Source organism: Danio rerio, chromosome 1, assembly GCF_052040795.2.
Source record: "Danio rerio strain M-AB ecotype USA chromosome 1, GRCz13ab, whole genome shotgun sequence".
NCBI lineage: Eukaryota > Metazoa > Chordata > Actinopteri > Cypriniformes > Danionidae > Danio > Danio rerio.
This window is the reverse complement of record NC_141021.1, coordinates 23,930,814-23,946,143: the sequence shown is the minus strand read 5'-3', so window position 1 is coordinate 23,946,143 and position 15,330 is coordinate 23,930,814. Positions and strand designations below refer to the sequence as shown.

Genomic DNA, 15,330 nt, shown 5'->3' with positions numbered 1-15,330 from the left:
TCTCACATCTCTTATAAACAGCAGGTATTTATCTCACAGAAAAAAAGAATTAAAACGGCACATCTAGTGAATCATCTCTGACTGAGTTTTAAATTTGTACCCATCCTCCAGTTATTACAGAAATCCGTCTCTCACACACCTTTATCCGTCAATCTCTTTTACTGTGGGCCACACAAAGAGAGAGATGATTCAAGCCCATTACAACAGATTGGGATTTCCATCATGCAGTAAATAGGAGGTGAACAAAATTTACGCAACCCTTCTCTGTCATAAACATCCTTTACACCTCTAATATAGCAGGCGAAGCTATGACTGAAATTGTAATTTCAGAGATCTGTATGTGTTTTGAAATAAATAGTTAATTAATAAATACCTGGCTGTAGCTCTTGATTCATTTACCTTTTTCCAAAACAACTTAAATCACACTAAATGTACACATTCGTCAGTCCACAATGTGTGTTATGCTCTATTATAGAGCTACAGGTGTTTTTTTTTTTCATTTGTTTATGTTTTTACGTTGCTTTATGGGACCCTGTTCTCTGCTCTGACAACTTTTATTGTTCAAAAGTTTAGTGACTAATAAAAGGCAATTTTGGTAAAGCAAACAATTTGTTTTAAGTTATTACGTTTATTTCGAGTATGACCCCCACAACTTATGCTCACAAAAATGCTCACAAAATCTTATATATACACACACACACACACACACACACTCATACACTACGGATAATTTAGCTTACCCAATTCACCTGTACCACATGTCTTTGAACACAGGGAGAACATGTAAACTCCACTCAGAAACGTCAACTGAGCCGATGATCGAACAGGCGACTCAGCAACCTTCTTGCTGTGAGGTGACAGCACTACCTACTACGCCACTGCGTCGCCTATTGTGTAATATTTCATAGATAAAAATTATATTGGAAAATTTTGAAAAACTTGATTTTAGGACCTTACAATGCTCAGGAGTTATTGGACACAGACTTGAGCAGCCACCACAAAGGAATCAAAATTATTGAATTCATGAAAAAAAACTGTTATGTTAGGATATGTAATGTGTCACAATCACCAGCAATCTAGTCCATACAGATTGCTGGAGAACTACAAATCTGCCACCATATAAACTACAACTCCCTTCAGGCTCCACACACCTGTTCCGGTTCTCTATTAAATACACACACTCAGCTGGGAGCTGCTCAAGGACTGATTACACAGACTATATAGACTGCACACATTGTCACTCATATTGCTAAGTCTTGGTGGTTTTCACCCTGTAACATCACAAAGTGTTTTCCTTGTTTTGTCTCTCCGTGTCTGACCCTTGTCTTGTTCTTTTGTTTACGTTGTCTGCCACCTGTATTGACCTTTTGCCTGTGACCTGAGTACATTTCTGGGTTTCCTTGTATGTACCCGACCATGGCCTGCCTAACTATGCCTTAACTTACTTCTCTAAAACTGCACGTGAATCCTCAACTCTGCTGTCCAGTACCCTGGTGTTCTTAATAATAAACATCAGGGCACAAATAAAACTGTAATCCATGCATTACAGTTTTTCTCAGTCACTTTGGTGCATTTCTCACAACACTTTTTACATTTGCACAACAGTTAATGCATTTCTCATAACAATTAGTCATCTCTGCACATCATAGTAGCAGTTTCTCATTCCTTCCAACAAATTGCACATGTTTTTGGACATGCATCAACTGCTTTCATACAACTCTCTGCTGTTTAAAACATTATTATTTGCTTATGTCATGTCAGTCAAAATGATCTAAACTTGTGAATGCTGAATAGTCATTCCATATAAAACTAATAGTCCTCATCTCATTGCTTGAGTCATTACATACAAAAATGATAAAGTAATTGTCAAAATCTGTCAAGCTAATTTTCAAAAAAAAAAGAAAAAAAAAAGAAAATGTAAATCTTTTTTCCCCCGAAAATGTTTTCTAAATTGAACAATTTAATGAATGATTCACAGTCCTGTGTATGTTGTAGGTTCAGTTCCAATATGTACTGTAATATTGTTTACAGTTGTGCACAGTTCTCTACCCAAAGGAAGCTATGTTGTAAATGAGGGTGTATTTATTCTTTTGCACCCTGCTGTGAATAAATTAGAATTGCAAAGAGCAAATGCAGTAAAAATGTGAAACGTACATATTAAGTGTCTTGTACTCAGATACCTCACTAAAAGCAGTGATGTCTAACTTTACTGTAGTTTTCAAATAGCTGTGCAAATAGTTTATAGTGCTGTCTTGAGCATCTTCAAGAAGCGTCACCAAAATTTGACTTTTTTTTGCTGTCAATGCAATGCAATCAATGCATTACAGTTTTTCTCAGTCGCTTTGGTGCATTTCTCACTACACTATTTACATTTGCACAACAGGTCATGCATTTCTCAAAACAATTAGTCATTTGTGCACATCCTAGTAGCAGTTTCTCATTCTTTTCAACAAATTGCTGCTTTTGGACATGCATCAATTGTTTTCATACAACTTTCTGCTGTTTATAACATTATCATCTGCTTATGTCAGGTCAGTCAAAATGAACTAAACTTGTAAATGCTGAATAGTCATTGCATATAAAACTAATAGTCCTCTATTCATTACTTGAGTCATTACATACAAAAATGTTGAACTAGTTGTCAAAATCTGTCTAGCAAATTTTATAAAACAAATTTAAATCTTTATTTTCCTGAAAATGTCTTTAAAATTGAACAATTTAATGAATGATTTACAGACCTGTGTATGTTGTAGGCTCAGTTCCATTATGTACTGCAATATTGTTTACAGTTGTGCACAGTTCAACCCAAAGGGAGTTTATGTTTGTTGTAAATAAGGGTGTGTTTATTATTTTGCACAATGCTGGGAATAAATTAGGATTGCAAAGAGCAAATGCAGTAAAAATGTAAAACATACATATTCAGTGACTTGTACTCAGATAACTCACTCAATGCAATGATGTCTAACTTTGCTGTAGTTTTCAAATTGCTGTGCAAATAGCATATATAGTGCTGTCTTGAGCATTTTCAGGAAGTGTCTCTAAAATCAGAATTTTTTTGCATTGAAAAAATGTAGAGAGTAAACTGTCATAATGAAAACATCTTGTTCATAAACAGTGGTGTCAGGACTTTTCATTTTGATGACAATGACACTTTGATTGACCTGAATACTTGCTTTTGAGGAATGAACTATCCATTTTGAGCATGTGACGCGCTTTTGCAGGTTATCAGCTAGGTTTTGCAGTTTGTACTAATTGTTTTGAGAAATGCATTAACTGTTGTGCAGAAATGCACTAGTGTTGTGAGAAACGCACCAAAGCGACTGAGAAAAACTGTAAAAAAAATGTACAGAGCTGTCATAATAAAAACATGACAGAGCCATTTGACTATCTTGATCACAAACAATGGTGTCAGGACTTTTCATCTTTATGACACTGACACTTTCACTGACATGAATACTTGCTTTTAAGGGAATGAGCTATCTATTTTGAGCATGTGACGCTCTTTTGTTGGTTATCAACTAGGTTTTGCTGTTTGTAATAGTTGTTTTGAGAAATGCATTAACTGTTGTGCAGAAATGCACTAGTGTTGTGAGAAATGCACCAAAGCCACTGGAAAAACTGTAATATTTGGTTGCACTTTATTTTACAGCACCTAAACTTAATATGCAAGTACACAATAAATTATTTTCCCCAAACCAAAATCTGGCTAAAATGTAGACAAACCAAACCGTTGGGTTAAACTGTTTAATTTAAAATGTAACTCAACAGTTGGGTTTGCCCATATTGGGAATTAATTTGGGTTCAAATAAAGTGTAAAATTTAGAATGTACATGGGTTATGTAAGGTATGCACATGGGCTAAGACTACAGTATGTTCAAGACTAATACATTGCCCATACCTAGTTGATAAATTATAAGTATAGTACATTTTAAATAGGACTGTAAAAGTAAGTGCTACTAATATTACTGGAGAGAATCAGTGTCATTCACCTCATTAGTGACTGGAAATATATTTTGGCTCTTCAGTGCATTTAATTACAGTAATATGATAAATAGTATAAACCCTGAATCTAACCTCATTATTTACTCACCCTTAACTTGCTACTCAAAAATGTTTGAATTTCTTCGGTTGAACATACAATAAATTTTGAAGAAAGAATTGTTTTGGTTTATCAAATTTTAAATAAGCAGTTTGAATTTATTTAAGTCTAATTTGTGAGTAAATATTCAATTTTGGGTAAACTATCCCTTTAAGTCCAAGTTACCTTACAGTGTATTACTCTGTGAATATATTAAATACTAAAAGCATTAAAAAAGCTTAATAGAGGTCAAATTGAAACTTTTGGATTTTTAAAATTAATAATAATTAATAATTTTTTAATTATTTAAATAAAATATTAAACCCAATTCATCATGGGTTTCTCCAAACTTAACTAAAAATTGGACTGAAACAACCCGGCATTTTAAGTGCAGTTTATTTATAAACTTATTTCGAGAGATGCTCTTATAATTGTTCCATGGTCCCTCATTATCTCATGCTTGATTAATCAATCAGATGATTCCTAACTCACTATAAATCTTATATCTTATATATTTTCATTTTGAAGAATCCCCACATACCAACTCCTACTCCCTTACCCTTCCAGATGGATGACAATGCGGCCCAGGGATTAGCACTGTTGCTTTACAGCAAGAGTGTCTCCAGTTAAAGTCCCTTCTAAACCAGTTGACATTTCTTTGCAGAGTTTGCTTGTTCTCCCCATGCTCGCGTGGGTTTTCCCTGAGTTTTCCGATTTCCTCCCACAGTTCAAAAACACAAAATATAAGTAAATTAACTGTACCAAATCGATATCATAGCCAAGCTCTAAGTGAGTACACCTCTCCCCAGCCCTATCCGTCAGGGAGTTCATCAAGATCTACCTGAGCTCAAACTCGCCTCTCGCCCTGCAAACGGGAGGAAGACCAGGGCTTAAGGATCTCATAAGCTCAGGGCTCTCTCCTGGGGCTTCATTATCAGTCATCAGCTACGTGTTAACTCTTGAAGTGTTTTTAAGAAACCTGAAGTAACAGTTATGTCAAAACTTCTAAATTTAAGTAAAGTGCAATCAAATGCTATAACAGGTAATTGTTCACTCTTACATTACATTTAATTATATTAACTAATGCAACCAAACACATTTCTCTGGATGTCACACAATTCGTTAGTGAATAGGTTAATGTGGAATTGTATTTACATTAGAACAATTTGATAACTTTTTTATTTGGCATAAAAGACACTATTTTTTTTTTTTTTGCAAGATGTTACATATTCACAACCAAACCATAGTTTAATGATGCTGTGACTGAGCGTGGAATCATGGGAGTAGTCATCTTCAATACATCCTACAGGAATTGTGCATAATTTATGCTCATGGACTTGCTAAAGTTTTTATAACTTATCATGGTAGTGAAGCAGAGTAAGGCTGAAAGCCATTGAAGCAAAACCCAAGCATTTGCTGATGAGAGATGAGCATGACGTGACATAAAAGCAGTGGAGCTTTTATTATATCACAGTCTACTGCTTCCGGTTTGTGGTGACACAGCACTGTTTTATCACACTAAATACATTTTAAGATTTTGTTTTAAGGCTGCTCTGTGCAATCAAATAAAACATACAAACACATTAAAGTGTCTTTGGTGTTTACTTGTTTTCTATAAAACCAAACGGGAAATGGGTGACATCATTAGCATGGTGACTGCAGGAAAAAACTGTAGGCAAAATAGTTTGTTTCTCTGGATTAGAACATTTCATATAATTTAAGTACATAAGTCAGCAAAATATACAACACTGTTCTAGTGGTTTTTGGATATTTGGATGAAAGAAAACCTGAAGCGTCTTTAACTAATCTCAGAAAAATCATTATTCGCCTGTTAAAGCAGAAGCACCATAGTCATACTTTTGAAGGATGCCAAATCTAAATCAGGTTATGACTCCATGCATGTTAATGGATTAGATCCTCTGGAAGACATCAGTTCCTGGGTTTCACAGCATCACACATCTTTATAGTGTATAATCAATACTGATGGTAATAGAGTGTCCCACTGAAATGAGTCTCAAATGTAAGTGTTCGATGACATAACGAAATGTAACGAACATGTATTAACTGTACAGTAAATGCAAAAGTGTGTGCGTGCATAGAGATTTTTCAATGCTGTGAACAAGATTCTGCTTTTAACAGTTGGCAGGTTACTTACTGCGGTTGTGGAAAGCAGTGGCTGACACTTTAAAGCTCAAACCCTACTGTCTCTTTTAGTATTTGTGTGTGTGTTTGTGTGTGTGTGTGTGTGTGTGTGTGTGTGTGTGTGTGTGTGTGTGTGTGTGTGTGTGTGTGTGTGTGTGTGTGTGTGTGTGTGTGTGTGTGTGAGGGAGAAAGAGCAGGCATCTGCAGAAACATCATGCTCATTCAAACGGATGAAATTTGAGATCTGCCCCTCAGATTTTTAGGACAAGTAGATCTTGAATGTATCTTAACATGTACCTTAAATGTACATTGAATGTACCTTAAAAACAACAATAGAAGGCATCTTTGTATGTGTATTTGTGGCAGGAATCATGGTTCACGTGTATTTATTTAGTCAGTCAGTCCACTCAAGTTCTGCTGATCATTTGCTTTAAATTGAATATTCTGTCATCATATACCCTTGTGATGATGACACATGTATTTTTCTCTCTTTCTTTCTTTCTTTCTTTCTTTCTTTCTTTCTTTCTTTCTTTCTTTCTTTCTTTCTTTCTTTCTTTCTTTTTCTTTCTTTACATCACTTCATGAAGCCATTCAGAACAGGTGCAATTTTGATTTTAGCAAACAAACAAAAAACATACACCACCACCCCTAATCTCAGACGAACACATATTTAAAACATCCACCTAGATGTCTTTTCTGACCTATAGAGATGTGAGTTACAATCATTATTGGTGTAATCTTGAAAGGATCACACAATTACTGTTTTTTTATAGAGTTTGTTGTGCGTCTTTCTCTCTCTCTCTCTCTTTCTGTCTGTGTATGTGTGTGCTTGATTTCTCTGGTAAAGAGAACGAGAAAGGAAACATTTTGTGACAGGTGGGCTTGGGTCACCAACAATGAACAAATAATACTTATTATAAGAAATTAAATAATTCTTTAATATTGTTTCATCCAAAAAGAAAATATTCAGATGAAATAACTTTACATTAAGACATTTTGAAACATTACATTTTAGTGAATTTCAACTGAGGTAGGCTACATATAAACATACAGTTTCACTGAAATAATCTTAATTTGTGTTTAGAAGATAAACAAAGTCTGATGATTTTTTAAGTAAACAAAATGGAATTTTCATTTTTAGAGAACTATTTTAACTAATAATAATTGATAAGGAGGAAGCATAATAAAAAATATAGTATCTCAAAAATGCTAATAATCCTTTCTTGATAGATAGATAGATAGATAGATAGATAGATAGATAGATAGATAGATAGATAGATAGATAGATAGATAGATTTAGGTGAAGTGAATCATTTTAAATAAAATAATACACAGAGTACTTAATTAGGCAAAATTACCTGTTATCAACGCCTTTATCTCGCACGTAAAACGGCGCTGTCGGTCGGTCACGTGGTAATCTCGAAGCAATGTCCCATATGAGGATCTTCTCCGTTTCCTGCACTGCATCCGAAGACCACTCAGTCAGGGATACATACATTAAACAATAGTGTAAAAATATCTACTCAAGTATGTGAGTCTAAAAGGGAAAAAAGGAGATCTGTGTGGAAACTGAAAAGCAGAGTATCTGCATGTCAGTCCTTGCGGTTCATTCGCTTAAAAGTTCACGTGGAGCTGCTGACTACTGTCATTTATATCGGTGTATTCGGGAAACATGTTTGCAAACGCAACAACGGTGTTTCTACCCTGGTAAAACATGTGTACTGCCTTGATGAATGGCTAAAGCGTGCTTCAAATGTAAGCGCGCGTAAACTGACTGGAGTCTGTGGACGGGCTCGCTCTTCTCTCGGCGGACTGGAATACATTGTATTAACGCGAGCAGAAAACATCTGTCGATGATTGGGAGAGGGCTGCTGAATACTGAGAGAGGAACAACAAAGCCTGGAGCATTGGCAATACGTCTCGTATAGCGTAAAACTCACGACAGCTCCCGTCCTGGACAGGACAGAGAGGACACTGGAGGCTGATAGTGGCCGTGGACTGGACATCACTGTGAACCTTCAGTCGGGACAGAAAGAGGGACGGAGTAATGGGTTCTACAATGGGATCAAACTGCCTTTTATACCTCTGTCTGCTTTGGCTGTGCGTGGCAAGTAAGAGGCTGTATAGCATTCTTGTTTTTAACTAATGCTAAAGCAAAACAGATTTGTCATTTTTGGGCATATTCAGAAACGGTAACATGAACACCGCATGCAATAGGCTACTTTTTATTACATTAGTGCTTTTCTTCCTCACTACACCCCCCCCCTCTCTTTCTCTCCCTCCCTCTCATCTAATGGACGCATGTGTTCATGTAGTACACGTGTAGTGAAAGACTTGTTGATTAACTTATTTATTTGTTATTCAATAAGCATGTCAAATACTATTGTCCATATTTCTGAAACTTCATTTAGGTGAAATGTTTTTTCCCTGTTTAAATTTCTCTGTTATTCGATGAGGACCTATTAAAGGGGTGCTCTCAAAGATTCACAAAGCTATCATCATCAGGCATTCACTTACCAAGTTGCATAAGACCCCCGAATCAGCAGGGGGCCCCCTTGTTCTCAAAGGTGATTTAATTAGTGCTGTGTGTGTACAAATAACAGATGTTTAGTTCTTTTCCATTATTATATAAGAACTCAATGCTGTTTTGGATTTCTTTTTTTGTCCAAGCAGTGTGTTGTTATATTTTCTACATCACATCTCCATCAGTAAAATCCGTTTTCAGATAACTTTTGACACTCAATCATAAACCAGAAAAAAAACCCTCAAGATGCATCTCATTTCAGAGGGTACATCTCATGAAGGAATAATTTGAAAGCTGTTTCCTTCAGATCATTTGCAGCTTCGAAAATCCCAAGATTCATTACACGCTGATAATGGAAATGCGCTTTTGAAAGAAATGTCCGGATTATGGTTTAAAATTAGGTTTTAGTTTTCTTCGCTGTCTAACTATAAAACAAAAAAGAAATCTGGAATGAAACACTGCAGTGTTGCTCTTTGGCCCCGTTCACACCTATTATTAAGATTATTAAGGTATTAAGTTGTTTTCCATAACCCAATCACAAGTGGACAAAACTAAGTACAGCTGTGAATGGCGTGAAAATAGTTTTGAGTTTGTCCACCGTTGACCACATCCAGAGCTGTTTGAATATGCAATTTACCGTATCGTTATTGTTGTGTGGATGAACATTTGAGCTGCTAAATCCTGCCTTTTCTCCACCTGCTGAACTCATTCATAAACCAAGTGAGACACAGGGTGTCCACTGGGTCTTAAAAAGTTTTAAAATGTCTTAAATTTCCAAAACAATATTTTAGTCCCTAAAAAGTCTTAAATTTACTGAAATATTGTGTTGTAGGTCTTAAATAGTTTTAAACAATTCTTAAAGCTGCAGTAAGTGATTGCCTTCAGAAACATTTTTTTGTTGTGCTGGTTGAAAGTCTCTTAACAGTCCAATAGTAATGATTACAGTAAATGATCTTAATGTGTTTATATGTATTTTTTTATTCTGGGTAAGGCATAAAACAAAAAAATGTTCATCCAATTAAATAGAGTCGGACCGACATCTCCCATAATTCTGATAAGCAGCTCAGTCTGTCTGTCAGCAAATGTAGATTCGGACTTCTGCGCATCTGTTCACGCAGATCCGCCATTCGCGCAAGCGGCCGCGTGGTCACGAGATATAACTTATATGAACAGATGTGTTGTTCAGCCACTGAAATCTCCCGGTGAAAGATTGATGTGATTATTTTCAGTTTCATAAGGTCCTTTTACTGCATCAATAATGTAGATTTATATTTAGTTTAACAACAAAACATCAGTAAATAGCGCTATTCTGCCTAACCTGCTTTTATATTTTTTTTATATTCACATTGGGTCATTTTTGAACAATGACAGCCTTCCTATACTGTTTACCATGCTACTCTGAATATTCGCTCTGAAATAGCATGTTAGTGTGGCTAAGTAATAAATGTAATTCCTGCATGGCGCTGGCACTAACTAACTGGCGAATGACATGAACTAGTGGGTTGTCTGTCTGCTGTTGTGACGTGGTGCGCGCTCGCGATTTCAGGGGGTGTGGCTTTGAATCACAGTCCCTCCCCGCTGTCCAAAGAAAATATGTTATGCAGTTAGGATTTTGGCAGATCACCTACTGCACCTTTAAATTTCCTCTGCCCAAGTAAAGCTACCCAATCGAGCCGACATCAATCCAATCACCAACAGTCCATCTCAATAAAACATTTTTTAAAAAGTGTTTTTATTGCAAAGAGATACAGACAATTCTCTAAATTAAAATCCATAAACTATAAACAGTTACACAATTACTCATGATAATAACAGAGCAACATATGCCTTTTCACGCTCTTCAACTTCAACAAGAAGTAAGGGGCGGTGGACATAATGTTCATAAATAGAAATGTGAAACTTAAGGTCTTCTTGTTTTGACACATTTAAATATATGGCTAAGACATAACTACATTTGATTTTTGTGGAAATCAAAAAAAAAAAATTCCATTGACCCAACTGGTCCATTATCAAAAATCCTTACTGTTTAGCCATGTATAAGTCTTAAATTTTATTTATAATGGTCTTAAATGGGTATTAAAAAGTCTTAAAGTTAACTTGATGAAACCTGCAGAAACCATGGAGACAAATTTAAACTTAGTTGTTGATAACCTTAGATTTTGTATTGGTGACAAAAAAGTAAAGTAGAATGTTCTCATACCGATCCTAATATGTTTAATTTTTTTCATTTACAATTAGGGATGCTCATTTTGGTTAATTTTGCTAACCGACAACTGCTGCTCATTAATCGGTTATTAATGGTTAACTGGTCAGATTACTATTAATTTTATATTAATAGTCGTGGGTGCTTCAGTTTACAGTACAGTCAGTACAGTCCAAAGACATGGTCTGTAGAGGAATTAGGTAACCTGAATTGTCCATAGTGTATGTGTTTATGGTCTGGTTCTCCAGGTTAGGAGTTGAGTGTTGGGCTAACGACCCACCTCGTAAAAAATAGAAGTTACAAAACACCAACAAGGTGTGACTAAATATCAACATCGATATAAACGACCTCAGGAGTCAGTAAAAAAAAAAAAATATATATATATATGCATGTTAAAACCATTAAAAAGGACTAAAGTCTGTATTAGGAGTTCATTGGAAATAAAAGAAGTCAATTATATTTTCAGTAGTCAAAGCATAAAGTAGTCTATTCATCAAAGTATGTTTAATTGATTGAGGTATAATTTGTATTTGAATTGCGCTAGCTTTTGCAGTATTAGATTGAAAGATTATAGCAAGTCAATACCTGCCCTCTGAAAGTGGACAAAAGAGGCACATTTAAATTCCAGGTACGAATCATAATGTGCCTCCTTTGTCCACTTGTGATCGGTCATCAAAAACATATCTTAATACCAGATGTTTGATTCACAAATGTTCTGGTTTTGCTTTTCTCTTTGGCAAACCAGAAAGAAAACAGTATTGTGTCTGCACTATAACTCAGAAACTATAACGCAAAACCAATTTCTTTGTTTTAAAAACCGATATCATATTTAGGGATGTCCAGATCTGATTACATGATTGTAAATCGGGCCTGATCACGCGGTTTCATAATGTATTGGAATCGGATGTTACCTCCTAATCAGGAATATATATGTATATTGTCATTATATACATTGATAGTTATGTTGTGGCACAGAGTTAGACCTCTTTCTTGGCTTCACACAGAAACAGCAACGCGTGCAGCATGACATCACTTTGTTGCAGAAACGCTATTGGTGAAACGCCCGCAAAAGTAGAATGCGGAAGCAGCTTAAAGCGGAAAGCATGAGTATGTCTGTGGTCTGGAGGTATTATAAAGTTGATGATGACAACATTAATATTGCAAACTGAGATATGAAAGCTTGGCATTGCCAGGTGCTATTTGTTTTTATATTAGATTTTTTTATATTTACTGTAGCACTAAAGTTCAATAGTGACATTCATGTTATTTATTTCTTGATTGTTCAAGATACCTCACAGAAGTGCTCTGTTTGATAAGAGTTGAGTTGTTGAATGTTAAAATAAGGTGAATTCAATAAAAAAAATATGGAACATCCTGGATCTGTTTCTTTACTCTATTTTTTAAAATATGTATTATAGAAGTATTGGATCGGGTTTCGTTATTGGTAGATACTCAAAATCAAATGACTCGGACTCAGACTCGAGGGTAAAAAACCTGATCGGGACATCCCTAATCGCATTTACGAATGTGCTCAAACACTGATATTACTTATAAATATATTACTAATAAAAATGCAACCAAAAACTAAGTAAAACTGAGCTCTGAGGCACGCAAATAGTTAGATGTTCTTTTTAATGAAAAAGTTACTTTTGAATATAATAGTTAGGTGAAGCTGATTGAACTTTTGCAGTTTCAAACAATATATTTTAGAGGAAAATCTAATATCTTATAAATATCTAAAACAACTATAAAAGTATTTTACATTATTTATTATCATTTTATTTATTTACATTATTTATAACATTTTTACTGAAATTCGCATGACTAATCCAGACAGTATATCATTTCAAAGCACTAAAAATAATAAAAGTCACTTTGTTAGATGCCAGAGTTTGTGTGAAAGAGAGAGTGTATGGGTGTTTTCCAGTGCTGGGTTGCAGCTGAAAGGACATCTGCTGCATAAAACACACGATTAATTGGCGGTTCATTCTGCTGTGGTGACCACTGATAAATCAGGGACTGAGCTGAAAACTCAGTGAGTGAGTTACATGGAAAACACTCATAAATAACAAAAAGTGGGAAACTGTTAGTCCACAGATTTTTGTTTAGCTGGAGTGCAGTACTTGAGAAACTCTTTGCCATGAGGATGGCCTGGAGGATCTGGTAGTTGACCTTGTCAAAAGCAGCACACAGATCCAGAAAGATGAGCACTGAAGATTTGGTAGCTGTTATTGTCAGTCTCAGGGCTTCAACAACTGCAGGCAGGGCAGTCTCAGCTGAATATCCACTTCTGAAGCCAGGCTAGTTACTGCCAATAGGTGTTTCTATGTCAGAAAGGCAGAGACTTGGTTGAACTCAACTTGCTCAAGTGTTTTCATGATGAATGGAAAAAAGGAAACTGCTGGGTTTAGAGTATATTTTTTAAGCAGTGTGGTTTTTCAAGTCTACTTAAATGTTAAAGGGACCAATGTGAATGGATGTGTTAATGATGTGAGCGAGTCCAGGTAAAACTGACTGAGAAATGGCTTGAAGGTCGTAAGGTAGAACTGATTCAAGAGGATAGGAAGATTAGAAAATGGTGAGTTTGGGAACTTCTGCCTCTCAGAGTGGAGAAAGAATGTGTTTATTAGTTTGTAGTGTGGAAAATTGTGTGCTTTAATGAACTGTTTGCTTTTGTAATAATAAAGGATGTAACAAAGTCATCAGTTTTTACAATTTAGGCAAACCATACACTGTGTGACTTCTTTGCAATCTCAGCATGGTATGTACTCATACTCCAAGGGAAGATTGCATTGGGCATGGGATATAACCATTTTTTAAGGTTTACCACAGTTTGGAAAAGTCAAGGTTTTAAAACCACCAACATTCACTGTTGTACCGTTCCTACGGTATATCCAAGTTTTGTTATGGCAACAGTATCTCCAGCAGAAAAGTACCCTCCACATCAAAAGCTACTGTTTAAAAATGTTTCTTATAATAAAATATATTGTGTTCAATAGGGACAAAAGTTGTTATTTACTCAGACATTTTAAAAAGAACATATTTTAGAGAAGTAATTACAATACCGTGATATTTTTGTCCAAGGTTATCAACCATCAGAATCCTATGCCAGCGCATCCCTAAATTGCATGCAATCTAAAGGCAAAGCTCATACACGCTTATACACTCCGGACAATTTAGCCTACCCAATACACCTATAGCGCATGTCTTTGGAATGTGGGGGAAACCAGAGCACCCGGAGGAAATCCACGCAAACGCAGGGAGAACATGCAAACTCCACACATAAACGCCAACTGACCCAGCCGAGGCTCGAACCAGAGACCTTCTTGCTGTGAGGTGACAGCACTACCTACTGTGCCACTGCCTCACCCATAGGAAAGCCAGTCTAAGCCGTCTGTAGGTCCGCTTCCGCACCGCCTCTTTGCCCTTGTTTGGTATCTCCCGGTTAGTGCGATGACGTGCGAACAAAACGGCGACGGTTGGCCACGCCTTTAACCTTATTTTGGGGTCTTTAGAAAAGTATGAGTGACGTCACGGATATTCGGACGTCCATATCTTTTACAGTCTAAGGTCTCAACACAGATTTAGAAGAACATATTATTCAGTAGTTCTCGTCTATTTTCTTTGTGTAAAAGAGAACAGCATGAACATTATTATTGTCTTCTCCTTCCAACAAGGAAAATAAAATGTACCTAAGAATACACAAACATTTTAAAATCATTTCACTTAAAATATTTTGTTTGGCTGAAGTGTTTCTTTTTGGGTATGTCTATGGATCTTTTTCATATTTCCACGTTTAGAACAAGGAAGAAAATGAAGTAAAAATAGAGGCAATGGAAGACTATGGATGTGTTACAACAACATTCCCCTTTTCTCTAACAGCAAAAGATAAAATGCATTATTAATGGATTACTCTCTCAGCACTTGTAGTTAAAGCTTCCCTTGCAGGACTTTTTTTGTATTAATGCCAGGCTTATATAAGACTAAGCGATATAAAACAATAAATAATATACATTAGGTGCGGACGAGAGAGGGAAAAAATCCAAAATTCAATTTACCATCCAAATTAAGTATTTTTAAAGAATCCTTAGATTGAGATTTTATTTTGCTGCAGTCATATTGAAGCATGGATTTATCTATTTATCTATATAACAACTATGTTAATCTAGTTTATTTAAAGAGCCCATATTATGGGTTTTTGAAAATGCCCTTCCATGTAGTTTGTAACACAGCTCCAAGTGAAGTGATGTATCCAGCTAAGGCTTAAATCTGTATGTGTACAGTGTTTAAAATTGTTGATTCATCTATAAAAGAGTCGACTCATAGTGCTTCAAACGAGTCGCCTTGATAACGAGTTATTAGGTGTTTCGCCATGACGTACTA

The 15,330-nt window shown here is 35.7% G+C and overlaps 1 protein-coding gene across 2 annotated transcripts in view; it reads left to right on the top strand.

Annotated features, from left to right (window-relative positions):
* Positions 1 to 7,632: 7,632 nt before the first annotated feature.
* Positions 7,633 to 15,330, top strand: part of chrnb5a (cholinergic receptor, nicotinic, beta 5a) — a 48,158-nt gene continuing 40,460 nt past the window's right edge. For both annotated transcript variants that reach the window (XR_015476560.1, XM_087237127.1), the window contains exon 1: positions 7,633 to 8,331. Coding sequence is in view for 1 of the 2 variants with exons in the window: in XM_087237127.1 (XP_087093253.1) it covers positions 8,268 to 8,331 (64 nt within the window). In the remaining variant the exon portion in view is untranslated. The remainder of the gene's footprint in view (positions 8,332 to 15,330) is intronic.